Source organism: Trachypithecus francoisi, unplaced genomic scaffold (assembly GCF_009764315.1).
Source record: "Trachypithecus francoisi isolate TF-2019V2 unplaced genomic scaffold, Tfra_2.0 Lachesis_group3, whole genome shotgun sequence".
In the NCBI taxonomy this organism is placed as follows: domain Eukaryota; kingdom Metazoa; phylum Chordata; class Mammalia; order Primates; family Cercopithecidae; genus Trachypithecus; species Trachypithecus francoisi.
This window is the reverse complement of record NW_022681468.1, coordinates 120,545,827-120,567,127: the sequence shown is the minus strand read 5'-3', so window position 1 is coordinate 120,567,127 and position 21,301 is coordinate 120,545,827. Positions and strand designations below refer to the sequence as shown.

Below are 21,301 nucleotides of genomic sequence, written 5' to 3'. Positions count from 1 at the left end.
AAGAAAAGAAAAGAAAAAGGAGTTCTAAAATAAAAACAGTGTCTGAGCACAGTGGCCCATACCTGTAATCCCAACACTTTGGGAGGCTGAGGCAGGAGAATTGCTGAGGCTAGGAGTTCAAGACCAGCCTGGGCAACATAGTGAGACCTTATCTCTAGAAAAAGAAAAAAAGTTTTTTGCCAGGCATAGTGGCATGTACCTGTAGTTCTAGCTACTTGGGAGGCTGAGGTGGGAGGATCACTTGAGCCCAGGAGTTTGAGGCTCAGGTGAGCTATGATTGTGTCACTGCACCTCAGCCTAGGTGACAAAGCAAGACTTTATCTCTTTAATTAATTAATTAATTAAACAATTAAAATAGTGACAACATCATATATTGGCAAGGATGTACAGAAACTGGATGACTCATATATTCTGGTGGAAATGTAAAATGGCATTGGCACTCTGGAAAAGAGTTTGGCAGCTTTTTTGAAAACTAAACATGCAACTATCATACAGTCCAGCAACTGCACTCCTGTGTATTTATCCCACAGAAATGAAAACATGTTTACATGGAAACTTGTACATGAATGTTTATAGCAACTTTATTCATAATACCCCCAAACTGGAAACAACCCAGATGTCCTTCAGTGGGTGAGTGGTTAAACTATAGTACATCCAGATCATGGAATACTACTCAGAAACAAAAAGGAACAAGCTACTGATCCATGCAGCAGCTGGGATGAACCTCCAGAGAATTCTGCTGAGTGAAAACAGACAATCCCAGAAGTTTATGTAATGTTGACTTCATTTATATAAAATTCCTGAAATGACAAAATGATGCAAGTGGAGGATAGATTAGTGGTTGCCAGGAATTAAGGAGGGATTGGGGGCTGGAAGGAAGTGGGTGTGGCTATGAAAAAGACAATATGGGGAATCCTTGTGGTGATGGAAATGTTCTATATCTTTTTTTTTTTGAGACGGAGTCTCGCTCTGTCGCCCAGGCTGGAGTGCTGTGGCCAGATCTCAGCTCACTGCAAGCTCCGCCTCCCGGGTTCCCGCCATTCTCCTGCCTCAGCCTCCCGAGTATCTGGGGCTACAGGCGCCCGCCACGTCGCCCGGCTAGGTTTTTGTATTTTTTAGTTGAGATGGGGTTTCACCGTGTTAGCCAGGATGGTCTCGATCTCCTGACCTCGTGATCCGCCCGTCTCGGCCTCCCAAAGTGCTGGGATTACAGGCTTGAGCCACCACGCCCGGCCATGTTCTATATCTTGACTCTATTATCAATGTCAATATTCTGGTTGTGATATTGTACTATAATCTTTTTTTTTTTTTTTGAGACAGAGTTTCACCTTTGTCACCCAGGTTGGAGTGCAATGGTGTGATCTTGGCTCACTGCAGCCTCCACCTTCTGGGTTCAAGTGATTCTTCTGCCTCAACCTCCCATACAGCTGGGATTACAGGCACCAACCACAATGCCTGGCTAATTTTTTGTATTTTTAATAGAAACGGGTTTTCACCATGTTGGCCAGGCTGGTCTTGAACTCCTGACCGCAGGTGATCTGCCCACCTCGGCCTCCCAAAGTGCTGGGATTACAGGTATGAGCCACCTCGCCCAGGCTGTAATATAATTTTGCAAGATCTTACCATTGGGGGAAACTGGGTAAAGGGTATGCATAATCTATTATTTCTCACAACTACATGTGAATCTATAACTATTTCAAAATCGAAAGTTTAATGGGAAAGATAAGCAATAAGCTGAGAATAGCTGTAGCAAACACATAAGGCATGAGATTAATACACTTATTTTACAAAAAGCTTCAACAAATCATATAAAAGTAGTAACAGCCTCCCCTACATGATAGAGAAAGGATGTAAACAGATAATTCAGAGAAGGAATACAAATCGCTAGTAAGAATCTGGAAAAAAGAAATGTTTAAATTAATAGTATTCAAAGAAATACAAACTACAATGATAACACAATACAATGTTTCCCCTAGATTGGCAAAAATAAAAAATAAAACTAAATTTAAAAAAATACCCAAAGATACCAAAGTTGCAGGAAACAACACGCTCGTATACTACACAGGGTATGTAACTTGGTATAACCTTTCTGGAAAACAATTTGTTAGTATTAAACATTAAAAATGTTCCTAACCTCTGACCCAGTAAGCCAAATTTAAGGAATCTAACCTAAAGAAAAATCAAAATGTAGTCAAAAATGTGTGCACAGTAATGTTCACCCTAGCTTTGTGTGGAATAGAAAAACTTGGAAACAAGCCAACATCTAACAATAGGGAGTGATTAAACAATTTATATATAGTACATACATGCAATGGAATATATTACCATCCAAGAATCATTTTTTTGAAGAACATTTAATGACAGTGGAAAAATTTCAAGATATGCTAAGTAAAAAAAAGAAATATACTAATATGTTGTAAGTGATTTTCCATGGGTCGTGAGAGTACAGATTTTTAAAATGTTATTTCTACTTCTCCGCATATTTTAAATTTTCTTTTTCTATTTTCTTTCTTTCTTTCTTTTTTTTTTTTGAGACGGAGTCTCGCTCTGTCGCCCAGGCTGGAGTGCTGTGGCCAGATCTCAGCTCACTGCAAGCTCCGCCTCCCGGGTTCCCGCCATTCTCCTGCCTCAGCCTCCCGAGTATCTGGGGCTACAGGCGCCCGCCACGTCGCCCGGCTAGGTTTTTGTATTTTTTAGTTGAGATGGGGTTCACCGTGTTAGCCAGGATGGTCTCGATCTCCTGACCTGGTGATCCGCCCGTCTCGGCCTCCCAAAGTGCTGGGATTACAGGCTTGAGCCACCACGCCCGGCCATGTTCTATATCTTGACTCTATTATCAATGTCAATATTCTGGTTGTGATATTGTACTATAATCTTTTTTTTTTTTTTGAGACAGAGTTTCACCTTTGTCACCCAGGTTGGAGTGCAATGGTGTGATCTTGGCTCACTGCAGCCTCCACCTTCTGGGTTCAAGTGATTCTTCTGCCTCAACCTCCCATACAGCTGGGATTACAGGCACCAACCACAATGCCTGGCTAATTTTTGTATTTTTAATAGAAACGGGTTTTCACCATGTTGGCCAGGCTGGTCTTGAACTCCTGACCGCAGGTGATCTGCCCACCTCGGCCTCCCAAAGTGCTGGGATTACAGGTATGAGCCACCTCGCCCAGGCTGTAATATAATTTTGCAAGATCTTACCATTGGGGGAAACTGGGTAAAGGGTATGCATAATCTATTATTTCTCACAACTACATGTGAATCTATAACTATTTCAAAATCCAAAGTTTAATGGGAAAGATAAGCAATAAGCTGAGAAATAGCTGTAGCAAACACATAAGGCATGAGATTAATACACTTATTTTACAAAAAGCTTCAACAAATCAATATAAAAGTAGTAACAGCCTCCCCCACATGATAGAGAAAGGATGTAAACAGATAATTCAGAGAAGGAATACAAATCGCTAGTAAGAATCTGGAAAAAAGAAATGTTTAAATTTAATAGTATTCAAAGAAATACAAACTACAATGATAACACAATACAATGTTTCCCCTAGATTGGCAAAAATAAAAAATAAAACTAAATTTAAAAAAATACCCAAAGATACCAAAGTTGCAGGAAACAAACACGCTCGTATACTACACAGGGTATGTAACTTGGTATAACCTTTCTGGAAAACAATTTGTTAGTATTAAACATTAAAAATGTTCCTAACCTCTGACCCAGTAAGCCAAATTTAAGGAATCTAACCTAAAGAAAAATCAAAATGTAGTCAAAAATGTGTGCACAGTAATGTTCACCCTAGCTTTGTGTGGAATAGAAAAACTTGGAAACAAGCCAACATCTAACAATAGGGAGTGATTAAACAATTTATATATAGTACATACATGCAATGGAATATATTACCATCCAAGAATCATTTTTTTGAAGAACATTTAATGACAGTGGAAAAATTTCAAGATATGCTAAGTAAAAAAAGAAATATACTAATATGTTGTAAGTGATTTTCCATGGGTCGTGAGAGTACAGATTTTTAAAATGTTATTTCTACTTCTCCGCATATTTTAAATTTTCTTTTTCTATTTTCTTTCTTTCTTTCTTTTTTTTTTTTTTTGAGACAGAATCTCACTCTGTCACCCAGGATGCAGTGTAGTGGTGCGATCTCGGCTCACTGCAACCTCCGCCTCCCTAACTCAAGTGATTCTTGTGTCTCAGCCTCCCTAGTAGCTGGGACATACATGCCTGCGTGACCATGCCCGGCTAATTTTTGTATTTTTAGAAGGGACAGGGTTTCACCATGTTGGCCAGGCTGGTCTCAAACTTCTGACCTCAAGTGATCTGCCTGCCTCGACCTCCCAAAGTGCTGGGATTACAGGCGTAAGCCACTGCGCCTGGCCTCAGAATTTCTATAATGAGTTTTGGGGTTTTTTTTTGTTTTGTTTTACTCATAATACAAGTATTATGTTAATATTTTAATTAAATATAAAAACACAACATTAATGTTTTCAGTGGTTTTTAAAAATTGGCCATAATCTTAATTCTGTATCTTTGTTTTGCATATTATCTTCACACCATTATTTCACCATGAAATTTTTCATATATACTGAAAGCCTGAAAATATATTTACTACCTAGATTCTATAATGAACATTCTGCTATATTTACTTTACCATATATACATCAATTCATCTTATTTTTTATGCATGTCAAAATAAAGTGCAGAAATCAGTGCACTTCATCTCTAAATGCCTCAGCATGTATATCACTAATAACAGTTCTATATATTTTCTATTTTTGTAGTGTACACACAGTGAAGTGCACAAATCTTATACGTGTATGGTAAATGCACCTGATAGCAATAACTTAGGGGTACCCTGAAAATGACCCTGTATGGCAGACACACCTGAATGTGTGTTCTGAGCTAGGGAATCTGGGGGTGGCCAACCTGGAGATTTGTTCCTTGTCTATGAGGAACATCTGAGCCCCAGTCCCACCCTGTGGAAGACAGCCCATAAGGCAGATTGAGTCTCTGAGTTCTGGGCTGAATGAAGGTTGCCAGGTGGAGATTGTGGTGGTGCTAAGTGGAAATGCTGTATCAACTGCATGCCATTTGCAAGCAGTTGCAGTTCTTCTGCCTGGCCCACCACCACTGCACTCTCTCCCTTGCATGTAAGCCCCCAGTAAAACTCTGTGTCACATTTGGTGGCTCTGGGTCTCTTCTTTGGCCTCTTGAACCTGGTGCCATCCTCACTGGAGTTGATAGGGGTTAGCACAACAACATGTAAATTTTTTTTTTTTTTTTGAAATGGAGTCTCGTTCTGTTGCCCAGGCTGGAGTGCAGTGGTGTGATCTCGGCTCACTGCAGCCTCTGTCTCCCGGGTTCAAGCGATTCTCCTGCCTCTGCCTCCCAAGTAGCTGGGACTACAGGCATGTGCCATCATGCCAGGCTAATTTTTTGTATTTTTAATAGAGACGAGGTTTCACCATGTTGACTAGGCTGGTCTCGAACTCCTGATCTCAGATGATCTGCCTGCCTCGGCCTCCCAAAGTTTTGGGATTACAGGCATAAGCCACTGCACCTGGCCAAATTTTGACAAATGCATACACACGTGTAAGCCACACTCAAATTAAGAGATAGAATAATTCCATCTTCAGGCAGTTCCCTCATGCCTCTTTTCAATCAGTCCCCATTCCCATGCTTGCAGAGGCTTGTTATTAAATTTCATATAAATGGATGTGGGATGTACACTTTTGTGTCTGGCTTGGTTTTGCTCAGCATGATGTTTCTGAGATTCTTCTGGGTGGTGCTTATCAGTAATTCACTGATTTTTATCATTGGGTAGTATTCTGTTGTATGGCTATGCCACAATTTTTTTTTTTCATTCATCTGTTTTTGGACATTTGAGACAACTCAGTTGTCTCAGTTTTGGGCTCTTACAAACAAAGTTGCTATAAACTTTCTTGTACAAGTCTTTTTGTGAATGTATTTTACTTTTGTTGGGTCAGTATCATGGCATAGAATGGCTGGGTCTGGCTGGGCACAGTGGCTCACACCTATAATCACAGCACTTTGGGAGGTCAAGGCAGGTGGATCACTTGAGCCCAGGAGTTTAAGACCAGCCTAGGCAATATAGCGAGACCCTGTCTCTACTAAAAATACAAAGAAATAATAGCTGGGTGTGGTGGTGCACAGCTGTGGTAATCCCAGCTGCTTGGGAGGCTGAGGTGAGAGGATCGCTTGAGCCCCTGGGGGTCAGAGGGGAGTTGGGGTGGGGGCATACAAAGATTGCAGTGAGCTGAGATCGTGCCACTGCACTCCAGCCTGGGTGACCTAATGAGACCGTCTCAAAAAAAAGAAAAAAGAAAAGAAAAAAAATTGCTAGGTTGGAAGGTGTGTATACAATTCTAAAATTAAAAATTGCCAGAATGTTTCCCTAGGAGGTTGTACCATTTTCCATACCCACCAGCTAATACACAGCACTCTGATCACTCCACATCCTCACCAACTTTTGGTGTTGTCCGTCTCCTTAATTTTCACCACTTTAGTGGGTGAGTGACAACCCATTGTGGGTTTCATTTGCATTTCCCTGATAATTCATGATGTTGGGCACTTTTTCACATGCTTATGAATTTTGACAAATGTATACACATGTGTAATCCACACTCCAGTAAAGAGATAGAATAATTCCATCCCCCCAGGCAGTTCTCTTGTGCCTCTTTCCAATTAGTCCCCATTCCTGTGCTTGTAGGAGCTCTTCTTTTGTGGTCCGTTCCAATATTTTGCTGATTTTTAAATTTTTTTTTTTTTTTTTTGAGACGAGTCTTGCTCTGTGGCCTGGGCAGGAATGCAGTGGCCGGATCTCAGCTCACTGCAAGCTCCGCCTCCCACGTTCACGCCATTCTCCTGCCTCAGTCTCCTGAGTAGCTGGGACTACAGGCGCCGCCACCTCGCCCGGCTAGTTTTTTGTATTTTTTAGTAGAGATGGGGTTTCACCATGTTAGCCAGGATGGTCTCGATCTCCTGACCTCATGATCCGCCCGTCTCGGCCTCCCAAAGTGCTGGGATTACAGGCTTGAGCCACCGCGCCCGGCCTTAAATTGTTTTTTTTTTTTAATTATTGAATTTAGAGCATTTAACTTTTCATATGGCAATAAACTTTACATACTATCCCCATTTGTATGCACAGTAATTGTTTTCTCTTCTTTTCAATAGATATTATAACATCCCTTCCTGTACCTTTTCCCTCCTAGAAAGCTAGAAACTGCATTTTAAAGTGTCAGAAGCCTCTTTCCATTCTGAGACAGTTTTAAGAATTCTCATTTTTGGTGGCTGCTGATCAAATTTGGCAAAATTTTGTCTGTCACTATAAAATCTTAAGGGACACCTCAAGTCCAAATCGTGCTTCAGTCTGCTATCTTGAAACAGAGAGGAAAATAAACCTCCTTAAACTTTGTAGCCCCACCCAATACCTACTCCAGTGGTTGGTATGGTGGTCAGTGTCTGTTCTTGGCCAGGTGGGAAGGGCTCATGCCTGTAATCTAGCACTTTGGGAGGCCGAGGTGGGAGAATCACCTGAAAGCAGGAGTTTGAGACCAGCTTGGTCAATGTGGTGAAACCCCATCTCTACTAAAAATACAAAAAAAAAAAAAAAAAAAGCCAGGCGTGGTGGCAAACACCTATAATCCCAGCTACTTGGGAGGCCGAGGCAGAAGAATCACTTGAACCTGGGAGGTGGAGGTTGCAGTGAGCCGAGATCGTGCCACGGCACGCCAGCCTGGCGACAGAGTGAGATTTCGTCTCATAAAAAAAAAAAAAAAAATCTCTCTCTCTATATCTTTATATATCTGCTCTCGTTTACCATTTTCTGGAGTGTGGTCCATTTCCTAAAAACCAATCTGTCGAGAAGTTTGACTCCACAATGTCAACAGAACCATGGGTTTATCCTCTTGTTTAAGACTCCTCACTGCAAAAACTCCATATTTCTGCCCCGCTTTGCCTGCTAAGGAATTGAAAGGCAACAGCTTGGAGCTGGTAAGGAGCAGTAAGGACTGTGCCAGGAACCAAAATGATGGAGGTCAGAGAGACTTTCAGAGGCCAGTCAAGTCAGGTAAGCACCTGCAGAATATGAATAGGGTTCAAGGAAGCCAGCAAAGACAGGGGGATCTAGAGTGCTGAAGTGTGGGCAGCCAGACTCAGGCACTCTGCTGCCTTAGACAATCCGTGGAGCTCCAAGTGGTGAGCACGCCCACAGCCTCTTCTGGGAAAGTGGGCCCAGGCAGTTCTTTCTGCACAGTTGAGGGGGCCTCTAAATTAAAGCAGGAGCCCCCTCACCAGATGATTGAAGCATGGGTTGGTGTCCAAGCCAGAACCTGACCAATCAGGGAGCTTCCCAGTGTTGGTGACCAACCAGCTGAGGCAGCTAATTGTTGCCTGGGTCATGCAGAGAACAGCAGAGTGAACTGAATGCCTGTGGCCCTGGAGCTGCCATCACGTTTAGGTGACAGAGGAACCTTGGTTGCAGTGTGCAAAACACCTGTTGTATGTATGGTCTGGATGGGGCGTGGATGGTACTGTGGTGTTCCTGATTTCCCCCTGCCATCTGAATTCTAATGATGAAGTTTGGAACACTGGCCAGAGGTGACAGGGGACACCTGACTTATGTATCTGGAAAGTGGATGCTCAGTCAGTGAACTTCTTGCCAGAACTGGTCTGAGAGGGTGGGTGGATCGGAGGCAACAGGCGGTGACTGCCATCTGTTCCTGGTTAGAACAGAGAAGTGAGGGTGTGGGGCTGCAGGAAGTTGGGCAGCCCTCAAAAGGGGAGGCCAGCAATCTCCAGAGACTCAGAGAAGACAAGCAGAACCCAAGACAGCCAGCATCTCTGTGGACATCCATAAGCACTGGAACAGAAAAATCTGGCCCTGTAGCCTGCCCTAGCCCTGCCGCACCAGCAGCTTAAAAATACTTCCTTCCATATATATGCTCAGGACCCTGAAGCGCAAAGCCTAGAGCTGTGTTGTACAATACGATATCCACCTGTGTCTCTTTACACTTAAATTAATTAAATATAATTAAAAGCTTCATTCCTAGGCCAGGTGCAGTGGCTCACGCTGGTAATCCCAGCACTTTAGGAGACCAAGGCAGGTGGATCACTTGAGGTCAGGAGTTTGAGACCAGCCTGGCCAACATGGTGAAACCCCTTCTCTACTAAAAATACAAAAATTAGCTGAGCGTGGTGGTATGCACCTGTAATCCCAGCTACCTGGGAGGCTAAAGCAGGAGAATCGCTTGAACCAAGAGGCAGAGGTTGCAGTGAGCCAAGACCGTGCCATTGTACTCTAGCCTGGGTGACAGAATGAGACTCCATCTAAAAAAAAAAAAAAAAGAGCTCCATTCCTTAGTCTCACTAGCTGCACTGCAAGCGCTCTGTGGCCAGATGCAGTGGCTCATGCCTGTAATCCCAGCACTTTCCCAGCACTCTGGGAAGCTGTGGTGGGAGCATTGCTTGAGCTCAGCCTGAATAACCTAGTAAGACTCTGTTTCTACAAAAAATAAATTAATTTAAAAAAATCTGCCAGGCAGTTACTCGAGAGGCTGAGGTGAGAAAATCATTTTTGCCCAGAAGATAGAGGCTGCAGTGAGCTAAGATCACTCCACTGCTCTACAGCCTGGGCAAAAGAGCAAGTCCCTGTCTCTAAAAATTAATTAAGAAAATACATGAACATTATAGCGGGAAAAACAAGGGCTATTTTCTACCCTTTTCACGTCCTCAACCTGCTGGGACCATGTGTGGTCCATTGATAAGCAGTTGATGAACGTCCTCTTTTGCTCCCTGCCTGATAACTCCACTCCCCCTGCAGACTTCTCATGAGGAAGCCAGAGGGACGGTTGCCCCTCCTTCCTGGGCCCCAGAGCCTGGAACTGGGGCATTGTTCTTTGTTCCACATTACTGCTTCCATGGCTCCTCCCTCCTCCTTCAAAGAGGCATGAGTGCCCCTTCGTTGCTGCAATTGGCCACTGCATGAGTGAGGACTAGCTTTGATTCATTTTTTTTCCTAGTATTATTCCTATTATCATTCTCAGCAATGTCAACAATCTCAAGAATGAACTGTCCAATACCTCGACTTCTCAGTTCTGCAACCTCCTCATGTCCATGAAGGTCAGCTCCTCTATCCTATGAGACACCTGCTCCCATGGTCACATCCTTGACCTTCTCACCATCTTCTCACCTTGACCTTCTTGATGTTCCCACCCCAGCAACCCTTCAGCCCTAGCACATCTCCATCTGTTGACCTTCCCCACCTTCTCACTATCAATGCGGACTCACTTCCTTCCCTAGCCAGCTTAGAACTCATGGTCCATCCTTATAGCCTTCTAAATGCCCTATCCTCCCCGGCCTGCACTTTACTCATTAGAATCATCTGGCTAGTTAACGCAACTGTCTGCCTCCTTGGTGCCTGCACTTAAGCTGCTGAGCCATGATGATGGGCCTCCCCTTAACATCATGCTCACTGGTCTCAAATAAGTGGGCATTTAGCCCTCCCATGCCTCCCTGGTGTAGTAGTTTCCCGCCCCTAAAACAACTCTCATGCCTCCTATCTCTCAAACTTCCCACTCCCATTCTGCCCTTCTGTGCCCCCATCTCCCACTGATGACCTTGCCTCACATTTCCTTTAAAAACCAACATGAACTCTCCCATCTTCCCTCTACCGAATCTGCCCACCTACCTGTACCTACAGTCTTTCTCCTACTCTCCTGTTATGAAAGATGAAGCGTCCTGTCCTTTTCCAAAGGTCAAACTTCTATTTATGTGCTAGAACCTATGCCTCGGAATTTCTCCAAGATTCTCCCCTTCTCGGCCGGGCACAGTGGCTCATGCCTGTAATCCCAGCACTTCGGAGGCCGAGGTGGGCGGATCATGAGGTCAGGAGTTTGAGACCAGCCTGACCAATATGGTGAAACCCTATCTCTACTAAAAATACAAAAATCAGCCAGGCATGGTGGCATGTGCCTGTAATCCCAGCTACTCAGGAGGCTGAGGCAGGAGAATCGCTTGAACCCAGGAGGTGGAGGTTGCAGTGAGCCGAGATCGGGCCACTGCACTCCAGCCTCGGTGACAGAGTGAGACTCCGTCTCAAAAAATAAAAAAGATTCTCCCCCTCTCTCCTCTATCATCGATGCATCCGTCTCTACTGGATCATTCCTATCGGCATGCATGGATGTCCTGTATCTCCTGACACTCTGGGAGGTGGAGAGTAGAGAGAGGTAGTTAGTCCAAGGTGACACAGGCTTCCTAGCTCTAGCCTAGGATGGTACCACCAACTGTGTTGCCTCTTCCTATTTTTCAGGCATTGAAAGGAGCTGCTGTTGATCTTTCACAACATCTAGTGTCCCTCTCTCCAGAAGCAGAGATCCATTATCCTTGTTCCTGAGGTTCAAAACATTTTTGTTGCAAGACATCTGTTCCCAGGGACTATGGAGAGACTGGTTTTGTCACAGGCTTGGAAGTCTGGAGAACTGCAGAGATGAGTGGGAGGACCGTGCTGGGCCTGAGAGCTGGATTCTTGAGAAAAGGTGTGAAATTAATCAAGCCAAGATTTGGGTGAGATGAATCTTGCTGCAGTTCGTTGTAGGCTGCACAAGACCTAAAAATTGAGGAAACAGCTTCATACTTTAGACCAGGAAGCTACGGGTTCTAATACCAGCTGGTGCCTTCCTGGCTGTGTGACCTTGAGGAACTTAACATAATGTCTCTGAACATCAGTTTCTTCATCTGGAAAGTATAAATCATAATAGCTACTTCAAGTAGAATTCTACTGTGAGAATTACATGAGATCATGTGTGTCAAGTTCTGGGCACATAAGGGGCACTCAAGACAGATTAGTTTTATCTACACTTCCTTATTGAGCCAGTTGGATTACCCAGGCAATGTAGGTGTGTATAGACCAGGTTATCGGTCTACACTTTGAGACCTCAGAAAGTCATTTTGCAAATTCTCCATCAAAACACTCCTGCCTCACTAGAGAGGCTACTATTTCTCCCACGTTGACTCTTCCTACTGCCACTGCAGAGTTTTGGCAGGGGAATGCTTTATTTTGTGTTCAAAATAGATGTAAATACAGGCCCCAGGGCAATGAGGGAAATAATACAACAAACTATCGACTAAGACTGTCAAAGTCATTTAGTCCGCATCACTGTTTTTGTAGGACACAGAGGTGACTTGGCGACTACCCAGCTAGTTAGTTTTAGAGTTAGGATGAGAATCCAGGTCTCCTGACTCCTGAGCGCCTCACCAAAATGTGTAACACATGCAGAAGGCCATCAGCAAGATTTAGGATACTCCCAGAGGGCAAATCCATTGCTTTTTATAACCAAGATAGTCCATGGAAGGTATCATGACTGTGGTGGTTGATACAAATAAATTATTTAATGGATACAATGTATATTATTCAGGTGATGGTTACACTAAAGGCCCAGACTTTACCACTATGTAATATATCCACATAAAAAAAAACTGCACTTGTACCCCTTACATTTATAAACAAACAAACAAAAAACAACAGAGTGGATTTTACTAACGTAAATTTTTAAAGGGAGGAAAACTTCCAAGAAGCTTGTCTTAATTACCAAGGGCCATTGAAAATTTTGTTTTCTCCTTGTTACAAAAAATATTTGGGTTGCCTGGCCTTCTTTACCATACTTTTAAAAAAATAGAAATTTTCACTTTCCACTGCTCTTTCCCATCTGGTATGGTTTGGATATGTGTCCCCTCCAAATCTCATGTTGAAATGTGATCCCCATTGTTAGAGGCGGAGCCTGATGGGAGGTGTTTGGGTGGGGCAGATCCCTCACGAGTGGCCTGGTGCCATCCCCATGGTAGTGAGTGAGTTCTTGCCCTGAGTTCACTCAGAGATCTGGTTGTTTAGAAGAGCAAGGCATCCCCTCTTCTCTCTCTTGCTCCCTTACTGACAATGTGACGGACCTGTTCCTGTTTCACCTCCACCATGAGTAAAAGTTCCCTGAGGACTCATCAGAAGCCAAGCAGATGTCAGGACTACACTTAATGTACAGCCTGCAGAACCATGAGCCAATTAAAACTCTTCTTTTTTTGAGATGGAGTCTTGCTTGCACTGTTGCTGAGGCTGGAGTGCAGTGGTGCAATCACAGCTAACTGCAGTCGTGACCTCCTAGGCTCAAGCAATCCTCTCACCTCAGCCTCCCAAGTAGCCAGGACTACAGGTGCACATCACCACACCTAGCTAATTTTTGTATTTTTTGTAGAGACAGGGTCTCACCATGTTGCCTAGGCTGGTCTCTAACTCCTAGGCTCAAGAGATCTGCCTGCCTCAGCCTCCCAAAGTATTGGGATTGCAGGCATGAGCCACCATACCCAGCCAGGCATTTCTTTAGAGTGAGGTAAGAACAGACTGACACACCATCTTTCCATCATCTCACAGCCTGTGAGATACAAAGGTAGCCATTATCATCCCCTTTCTACAAGAGGTGTAAAAGACATGTTGACCCAGATTTGAATTCCACTTGCCACCTGTGTGATGTTGGGTGGGTCAGTTAACCTCTTTGAGCCTCACTTTTCTCAGTTTTAAATTAGTATGACCATATTAGCTGTGGCTATTGAGTTTAATGCAGCATTTCCCAAACTTCCCTCATGATGAGAATCCTCTGGGTATTGTTAAAATCACAAATTCCTGGGCCCTAGTCCAGGGCTACTGAACTAGAATTCCCAGGGATGAGGCCTGGCAGTCTGACAGGCCCCAGGGATTATCAGGGAAATTTGGGAAACACTAGGTTGATTTTTATAAAGCATTTATTGTTGTGTCTGGCACTAAGCAGCCAATATTGAGCGCTTAGATGGGTTCAATCTTTGAAATGTGGATAATAATGATTACCAGATAGGGTTATGATGAAACACAAGAAGAATAACATATAGTGCCTGGCAAACAGTAAGTTCTAAGTATCTGTTGGAGTCCTCACTTCATTGTACTCATCGGGACTCCCAGGATGGGATGGGATCACCTGGAGGTTCGCTGGTTCTCTGTCCTGGCTCTATCCAAGTGCTGTGCCTCCTCAACTCCAGGCCTCCATCCTCTAGCCCAGCACCTCCCATGGGAAGATTCTTGTTTTCTAAATTTCAGGCAGCAAGCCTCATTTGACCAATTTGGGTTTCAGGTCCTTCCTTGTACCAGTCACTGTGGTTAGGATTTGGACTACGCTGATTGGCCAGGACAAAATAACTTGCTTACCTAAGACCCAGAGGGATGCGGGCCAGCCCATCTGAACTTCAGGAGTGGAGAATGGTCCATATCCATGTGAGTCTTTCCAATGGTCCATTGGAGTTGTTGCTAGGCCAAGAAAAACGGATGGTTGGCAGGCAGTCCCACGGACATTCCCTGCGTCAGCTCACCAGTTCGCAGTCAGCCAGCAGCCTCCAGATGCCTCAGTGACTCCGGAGTTTCTGGCAATCTCTCCTCTGCTAGTGCGACCACCGCCAGACTTGAGGGTCTCAGTTGGATGACCCAACCTTTGACCTAGCCTCATCGGTGCAACCATCTCCAGCCCCCTCCTTGGCCTGTTCACCCTTGGGCCAGCCTGTCCCAGGGGCCTGTCCAAGGGCTGGACCAGGGACTTAGAGCTGCTGTTGTCCAAAGCTGCTTATTAGAGACCCACTGTGGGAATTCTTCCAACCATGAACAATGAGTTTCTAAACCAGGATAAAAACAGCCTTTGCAAGTCAGCAAATGAGACAAACTGAATTGCTCAACCCCCCTTCCCTCATCTGCCTGGTACTTTGAACACAGTGGCTAAGAACAAGGTCTCTGGAGTCAGAAGGATGTAGTTTTGAGGCCCTTCACTTACTAGCTGGGCTAGTTGTCTCACTTCTGAGCCTCAGTTTCCTCTGTGAAATCCACAAAGATTAGAGGAGGCAATGGATGGAAAGCACATGACACAGAGTAGCTCATAATCAAGAAGCATCATCATTACTGTCCTCTCCAGGCACTGGTCTGCACCAGGAAACACGCAGCCCTTCAGTGGTGATCAATGTCAGATAGGACAATGTCAGGGAGCCAAATCCACTGTGAATAGCAAGAACCTATGATGCAGTCCAAAGCCACCTAAAACACATACATGGCATGGCACTCACTATATCCTGTTCACTCAAGGCTCAGCTGTTTCCTTCCTGAAAGACACACTGCACGGTGTGTCTTCTCACTGCAGCTGGCCTCCCCCCACCCAAACAGTACAGCTGTGTGTGAGATGGTGCAGAAGCCCAGGGATGGGAGTCCTGGTTTCCAGGCTTGGCTGTCACTCCCCTGCAGTGCCACCTTGGGCACGTCACTTGCCTTCTCTGGGCTTCGATTTCCTCTTTGGTCAAATAAGAGGGTTGCACGGGGTGACTTGGAAACCTAAGTCCTTCTATCTCAGGGGTCTGTCCTATGGCATTTACTAGCACACTGAGTGGCGAAACTTCCCTCGCTGAAGCCGTGATGGTCAGGGTGAGGAACTACTCCAACATACCTCACTCACACAAGTGGTCTGATCTGGGGAGCAGGAGTCAGGATGTGGGAGGCACTTATGGTATGGGCAAGAGGGCTGGCTCTGGAATCGCATACCTGGTTAGTTCCTGATGGTGCTCTTCTTCCTGGCTGTATGGCCTTGGGCATTACCCTCTAAGCCACTGTGTAGAAAGGGTAACAGCATCTACATAAGGTGGCTGTGATGATTCGGTAAGATTAATGAGATGTTGCATTTGAAGCAAAGGGCCTAGAACATAGCAAGAGCTCAGGAAAAGCCAGCCCTGCCCCTCTCTCCTCTCCTTTGTCTGAGCTTTCTGTGCCACTCGTAAGTTCCATGAAATGCAAACAGCCCCAGATGGGCCTGGGTTGCATGCTGATGCCACTTTTTCCAAGTGACTTGACCTGTTTTCCTTATCTGTTAAATGGGCATAATATGATCTTCCTCAAGGGTTGACACGAATGCTTGGCATGATCAATACAGAAAGGGTTCTCCTCCCTGAGGCCCATTAACATCAACCTGTTCCACCACCTTCCCTTTTTCCTTATATTTTTTAGTTCTTTCTTTGTGAAACAGGTCCTCAGCCTGTCGTCCAGGCTGGAGTGCAGTGGGGTGATCATAACCCACTGCAGCCCCAACTTCTCTTGCTCAAGTGGACTACAGGAATGCACCACCACGCCTGGCTACTTTCTGTTATTTTTTGTAGAGACGGGATCTCATTCTGTTGCCCACGTGGGTCTCAAGCGATCCTCTGGGCTCAAGCAATGCATCCGCCTTGGCCTCCCAAGGTGCTGGGATTATAGGCATGAGCCACCGTGCCTGGCCTATGGTATTTATTGCTGTATCTGTTAGTCACCTGATCCTTAAAGGCCTCATGGAGGAAAGTCAGAGACAGAAAACCTGAGGCCAGACCAGAGCATCTCTCAGTTTCACCCCACTTCCATGTTCTTTCACTCTGAGAGGCACAAGAACATGCTTGCCTAGTTCATTCTCACAGCCCAGGTGCTTATTAGCACAGCACTTGGCCCGGAGGAGGTCACTTCTCCATCCCATCCATCCCATGCTTGGAACCACAGGCAGCTTGCTCCAAAGGGCAGTAGGTGCCAGGGTACCACCCAGAGGGTGAGGTGGGTCACGGACTCTTCTGGAAACACTTTACACTGCTGGAATCACACAATAACTATAAGACATTGTAAGGAACTAGGGCTTGTTGTGGGTTCAAGGCTGTAAAGAATGAATACATAAGAATGAGTATATGTGTACATGTATAAACAACCACAGTAAATCGGCTTAACTCTTCTGGAAAACATGGAACCTTGTACATGAGCCTCATAAATGTTTTTAGCTTTTGGTCCAATGACTGTACTACTTCTAAGAGTTTGTACTAAGAAATCCACAAAAAGTATGAATAAGTAGTAATATAACAATATCCACTATAGGGGTAAGTTGGACATAACGAAAACATCTAACCATTTGGTTAGAATTAAGTAAATCAGAATATAGTTGATGGACTACTATGTAGCCATACAAGATACATGCTTTTGAAAATTAAAGGTATAAGGAAATGATTCTAATACTGTTAAGTAAAGTAATAAAATAAAACACCGTATGTAAACCTCTGGGTTTGTGAAATAATTTGTTTTATAAACATTCCTGAGTTTTCAACCATACATTCTTTTTACAATACGACAAACAAAACAATGAAAGATATTCAAAACAAGGTTCCAAGGCTGGCCCAATTTGATTGTTTGGGTACTTGTTTTTTTAGTAACTCTAACTTTTTTAAAGGAAGCTTTTAATGACGATACACCACTGAGTCTTGCTTTAAGACCAAAAATATCCAAGCTTAGTATTACATTATATATATATATCTCATAAGAAAAGCTATTCTGTCAGGCAACAAAAATGAAGCTTCCCCTTCACCTAGCAGTTCATCTGGAATGCATCTTGACAAGATCAATGGCCTGTTGGACTCAAAGAAGCCATCCCCAAAAAAATTGTATAAAAAGATTTATTGAAATTTATCAATGACAAACAGACATAAAACTCAAAGTTTGGCTCTTCTGAGGGGCAGGAGAAAAACTGGTGCAGATGTTCTTTTATACAGATGAAACATGGGTTCAGAAATTACACGTCACTTCTAAAGCAACCAGAAGAGGGACACGAAAGCAAACCTGTACATTCACTAGGAATTTGCAGTCATTTCAGATTTCCACTAGGTAAGAAAATACAATTTTGCGTTAGTTTTTCCGTGCTTGGGTGTATGAAAAAAAAACCCAGCCGACATGCAGCAACGTCTCCAGCGCTTAGGTCTGTAAAAATGTTCTAAGCACAGAAGTACATGTGGAAGAATTCTCTCATCATTTTTGTAAAACAAAGCGTTCTAATATTTTACAGAACAAGATAGGACAGTATTTTTTTTTTTCTTTTAAAGAAGTTGAAGTTTGAGGGTGTGTTTCTTCTCTTTTAATTTTAATTACCAAATCCATTTTCCTTGTAACTTACAAGCCTGCCGTTTTCAGCTCTCTGGCTCATAAGCTCTCAAGAGTAACACCAGAGTCCTCTTTGTAGAGCGAAGCCCACCACCATCTGTGAAGGGGGAAAAGGGATGAGAGATGGGGAATGTCCCCAGACCAGTGCCAAAATACGCCTTTAGGTTGCTATTTACAAACCAGGGCGTTGGATGCCTCTAGCAGGCCCGAGAAAAGCAGGTATCACGTGAACCAAAGCAAAAAACATGGCTGGTGCTCAGCCCCTCCTGGGCATTGAGAAACCAAACTGAGACCAGCCACAGCCTTCCACCCAATCCAAGAGACTTAGGAAATACCAGGAAACGTAAGAGAACTCCAAACCATCCTCTTTGAGAGTCAGGAACAAATGCTCACTTAGTGTGTACTTAGCTATCGCATTTACAGGGACAAAAACCGGACACAAAGAAAAAGTAGGGGGAAAAAATAAAGAGTGGCAGTAAAAATAGTATTTTATTCCACCCCCACCCACCCTCCCTCCCCCTGCAACCCCCAGTACACTTTTCCCCTCTCGTTCCCACAGCAACGTTACAATCAGAAAAAAATAAGTTTCAGGGGGCAGGATTGGAGGAGGGGGAGGGGATATGGGTAAAAACAGTCAAATCACAATAGGAATTTTTCAAAATAGGTTATTCCACTTAGTCATCATCTTCTCCCTCATCTTCAGGTTCTCGTTTTCGCTTCTGACCCCTTTCTTCTTCTGGAAGAGCAAGAAAGTGGTATTTAGATTAGTTATGAATCCCACCTCTTTAACTCAACCCACCCAATGAGAAGCCACGGGGCCCACGACTACCAAGCTGTGCCATCCTTGGAAACCAAGGCAAGACATCTGCACAGCTGGAGGGGGAACCTGAGGCCTCTGACAGGAGTGTCCTGCCCACTGCCAGGGGCCTCAGAGCCTAAGCGATCTAAGGCCAAAGTGAAAGGGCCAGGCTGCTACCAGTTGAGAGTAAAAAGGCTGCCATACCACCAAGCTCTTCTTCATCTTCCTCGTCATCTACCTCTCCATCATTATAACCTTCTTCATCCTCCTAGGAGAAAAGATGGACACCAGAATATCAGAAACGCCCCGCCTTGGGATATGCTGAGGAAGCCACACAGAACACAAAAAGGCCAGGGTCACCCCCAGCCTCTCAGAGCCCCCACCAAAACTTGCCATCTCGGGAGGAGTGTAAAGCAAAGGTTCTTAATTTATTTTGGATCAAGGACCCATTGGGGAATCTGCAGAAAGCTTTGAACTCCTTCTCCAGAAAATGTCTGCATCATTTATAATATTTGCAAGCAGTTTCAGGGGGTGATGGATTCCAACACCCAGGTTAAGAACTCCCATCTGAAGTCCCTGTAAGGCAGGCAGCTTTCCAGTCTGTGCGTTCTCTGAAGAGAACAAGTTCCCGAGCAGACTCCCTGCCGTGCAAAGTAGGCCATTCTTTCTTGTATCTGTCCTCAATCTAGTTTTGGCTTCAAGGGAAGACCCCAGTTTCAGCAAATCCAGATTCTGTGGGCAAGTCCAGTGTCACCCGATCCAGTCCCTTCCCTAGCTTGCAAACTTGGACCACCTGGAAGGGATGAGGAAGATAAATTCAAGACCCCCTGAGGACATCATTCCCAACCAGCTGGAGGTTCAGCAAGGTATACGACTTTCATTCTCAACACAGGGCCCTTGCTTTCTCTGTTCCTGAAAGTACAGCAAGTTGAACCTCTGCTTGTTAAACCCAGTTCCTGAAGTTTAAAAGAACTTGGTGACAGACTTCTTTTTTGTCAAGGGAAATATTCTTTTAAAATGTCACCAAAGAGTTCCCTCATCAGTCTGTTTGCTAAGGTTCTGGGTTTTTCTGCATGTATAAGCTCTCCTTTACTGAAAGTTGGAAATACGCAGATGGTCAGTGAGATATTAAAAAAAAAAAAAAAAACCCACAATCCTCCCCGCCTTGCACTGCCGCCAAACCCCACATGCAGCACTCCTGTGACAGGAAGGGGAAGACGAAACAGCTATTAGCCAATACAACTTACTGCCCTGTTCTAGGGAAACCTGTTTTACTAAGACTTTATTTTTAAAATACAATATTCTTTAGAGACGAGCCTAAGAGTCTAGACCTAGGGAGAAGACAGAGCCAGCAGCAAAACTAAACAGAAACCAAGCTCATCTCGCCAGCTTTTTTTTTTTTTTTGGACTGAGTCTCGCTCTATTGCCCAGGCTGGAGTGCAGTGGTGCCATCTCGGCTCACTGCAACCTCCGCCTCCCGGGTTCAAGCGATTCTCGTGCCCCAGCCTCCTGCGTAGCTGGAATTACAGGTGTCCATCAACATGCCTGGCTAATTTTTATATTTTTAGTAGAGAAGGAGTCTCGCCATGTTGCCTAGGCTGGTCTCGAACTCCTGACCTCAAGCAATCTGCTCACCTCGGCCTCCCAAAGTGCTAGGATTACAGGCATAAGCCACCGCGCCTGGCCTCCACTTTTCTATTGTCATTGGCCTGTGTCTCTCAAGCCTGGGCCGGCTGGCTGAAACTGGAAAACACTATCTGAGTGAGTCCGTGTGGCAAGCGGATGTGTCTGCATCCTCCATTGAGGGAGATAGGAAACTGTAGGGGGAGTTGGGAGGGGACACAGGTACCTTGTCCATGCTATTGTCACTTTAAAACTCTCTAGGTCTAACTTCTGCAATTAGCAAGAGTTGATTTAGAATTCTGAGCAAGTTATAGAAAATGACTCTGCTACAGAGAGACTCAGAATACACAAACACAAAACCCAACACAGTGCCAGGAACCTGGAGGAGGGTGTGAACGCCTACAATAAGCAGTCAGACACTTACCCCTTGTCAGACATTGTCCTTAAGCATTTTACTTACACTTCACTTTATCCTCTTAACAACCCCGTGAGAAAGCTATCATGATCCCTGTTTTACAGATGAAGAAATAGGCTCAGAAAGGTCAGGTAAATTGTCCGGGGACACACAGCTAGTGAGTGGTAGAGCTGGGACTCACCCCCTCACAGATCTTGTTAAAAAACTGGGAACCAGCCAATCTGTTTAGGAAAATGGCCAACTCCTGACGCTCTATTTCCATAGTGTCACTCTCTGATTTGGGATCCAGCAGTGTTATCCTGCTACCTATCAGTTCAAGGCAGTCTTTAGTTTTCCCCAGCACAGTTTAAGTGCTCAATGAATATCTTAATTAGCATATGAAAGCAAAAAGCAGAAAATGGGGTCATGCATTCTGTACTTCTTCACACAGAAACAATGGCCAGG

General features: G+C 44.5%; 1 protein-coding gene across 2 annotated transcripts in view; it reads right to left on the bottom strand.

The window, feature by feature from the left end:
• Nucleotides 1-17,521: 17,521 nt before the first annotated feature.
• Nucleotides 17,522-21,301, bottom strand: part of ANP32A (acidic nuclear phosphoprotein 32 family member A) — a 41,793-nt gene continuing 38,013 nt past the window's right edge. For both annotated transcript variants that reach the window (XM_033189601.1, XM_033189602.1), the window contains exons 6-7: nucleotides 19,024-19,087; nucleotides 17,522-18,756 (exon numbers count right to left, since the gene is read on the bottom strand). In XM_033189601.1, the coding sequence (XP_033045492.1) occupies nucleotides 18,695-18,756; nucleotides 19,024-19,087 (126 nt within the window). In that variant the 3' untranslated portion in view covers nucleotides 17,522-18,694. The remainder of the gene's footprint in view (nucleotides 18,757-19,023; nucleotides 19,088-21,301) is intronic.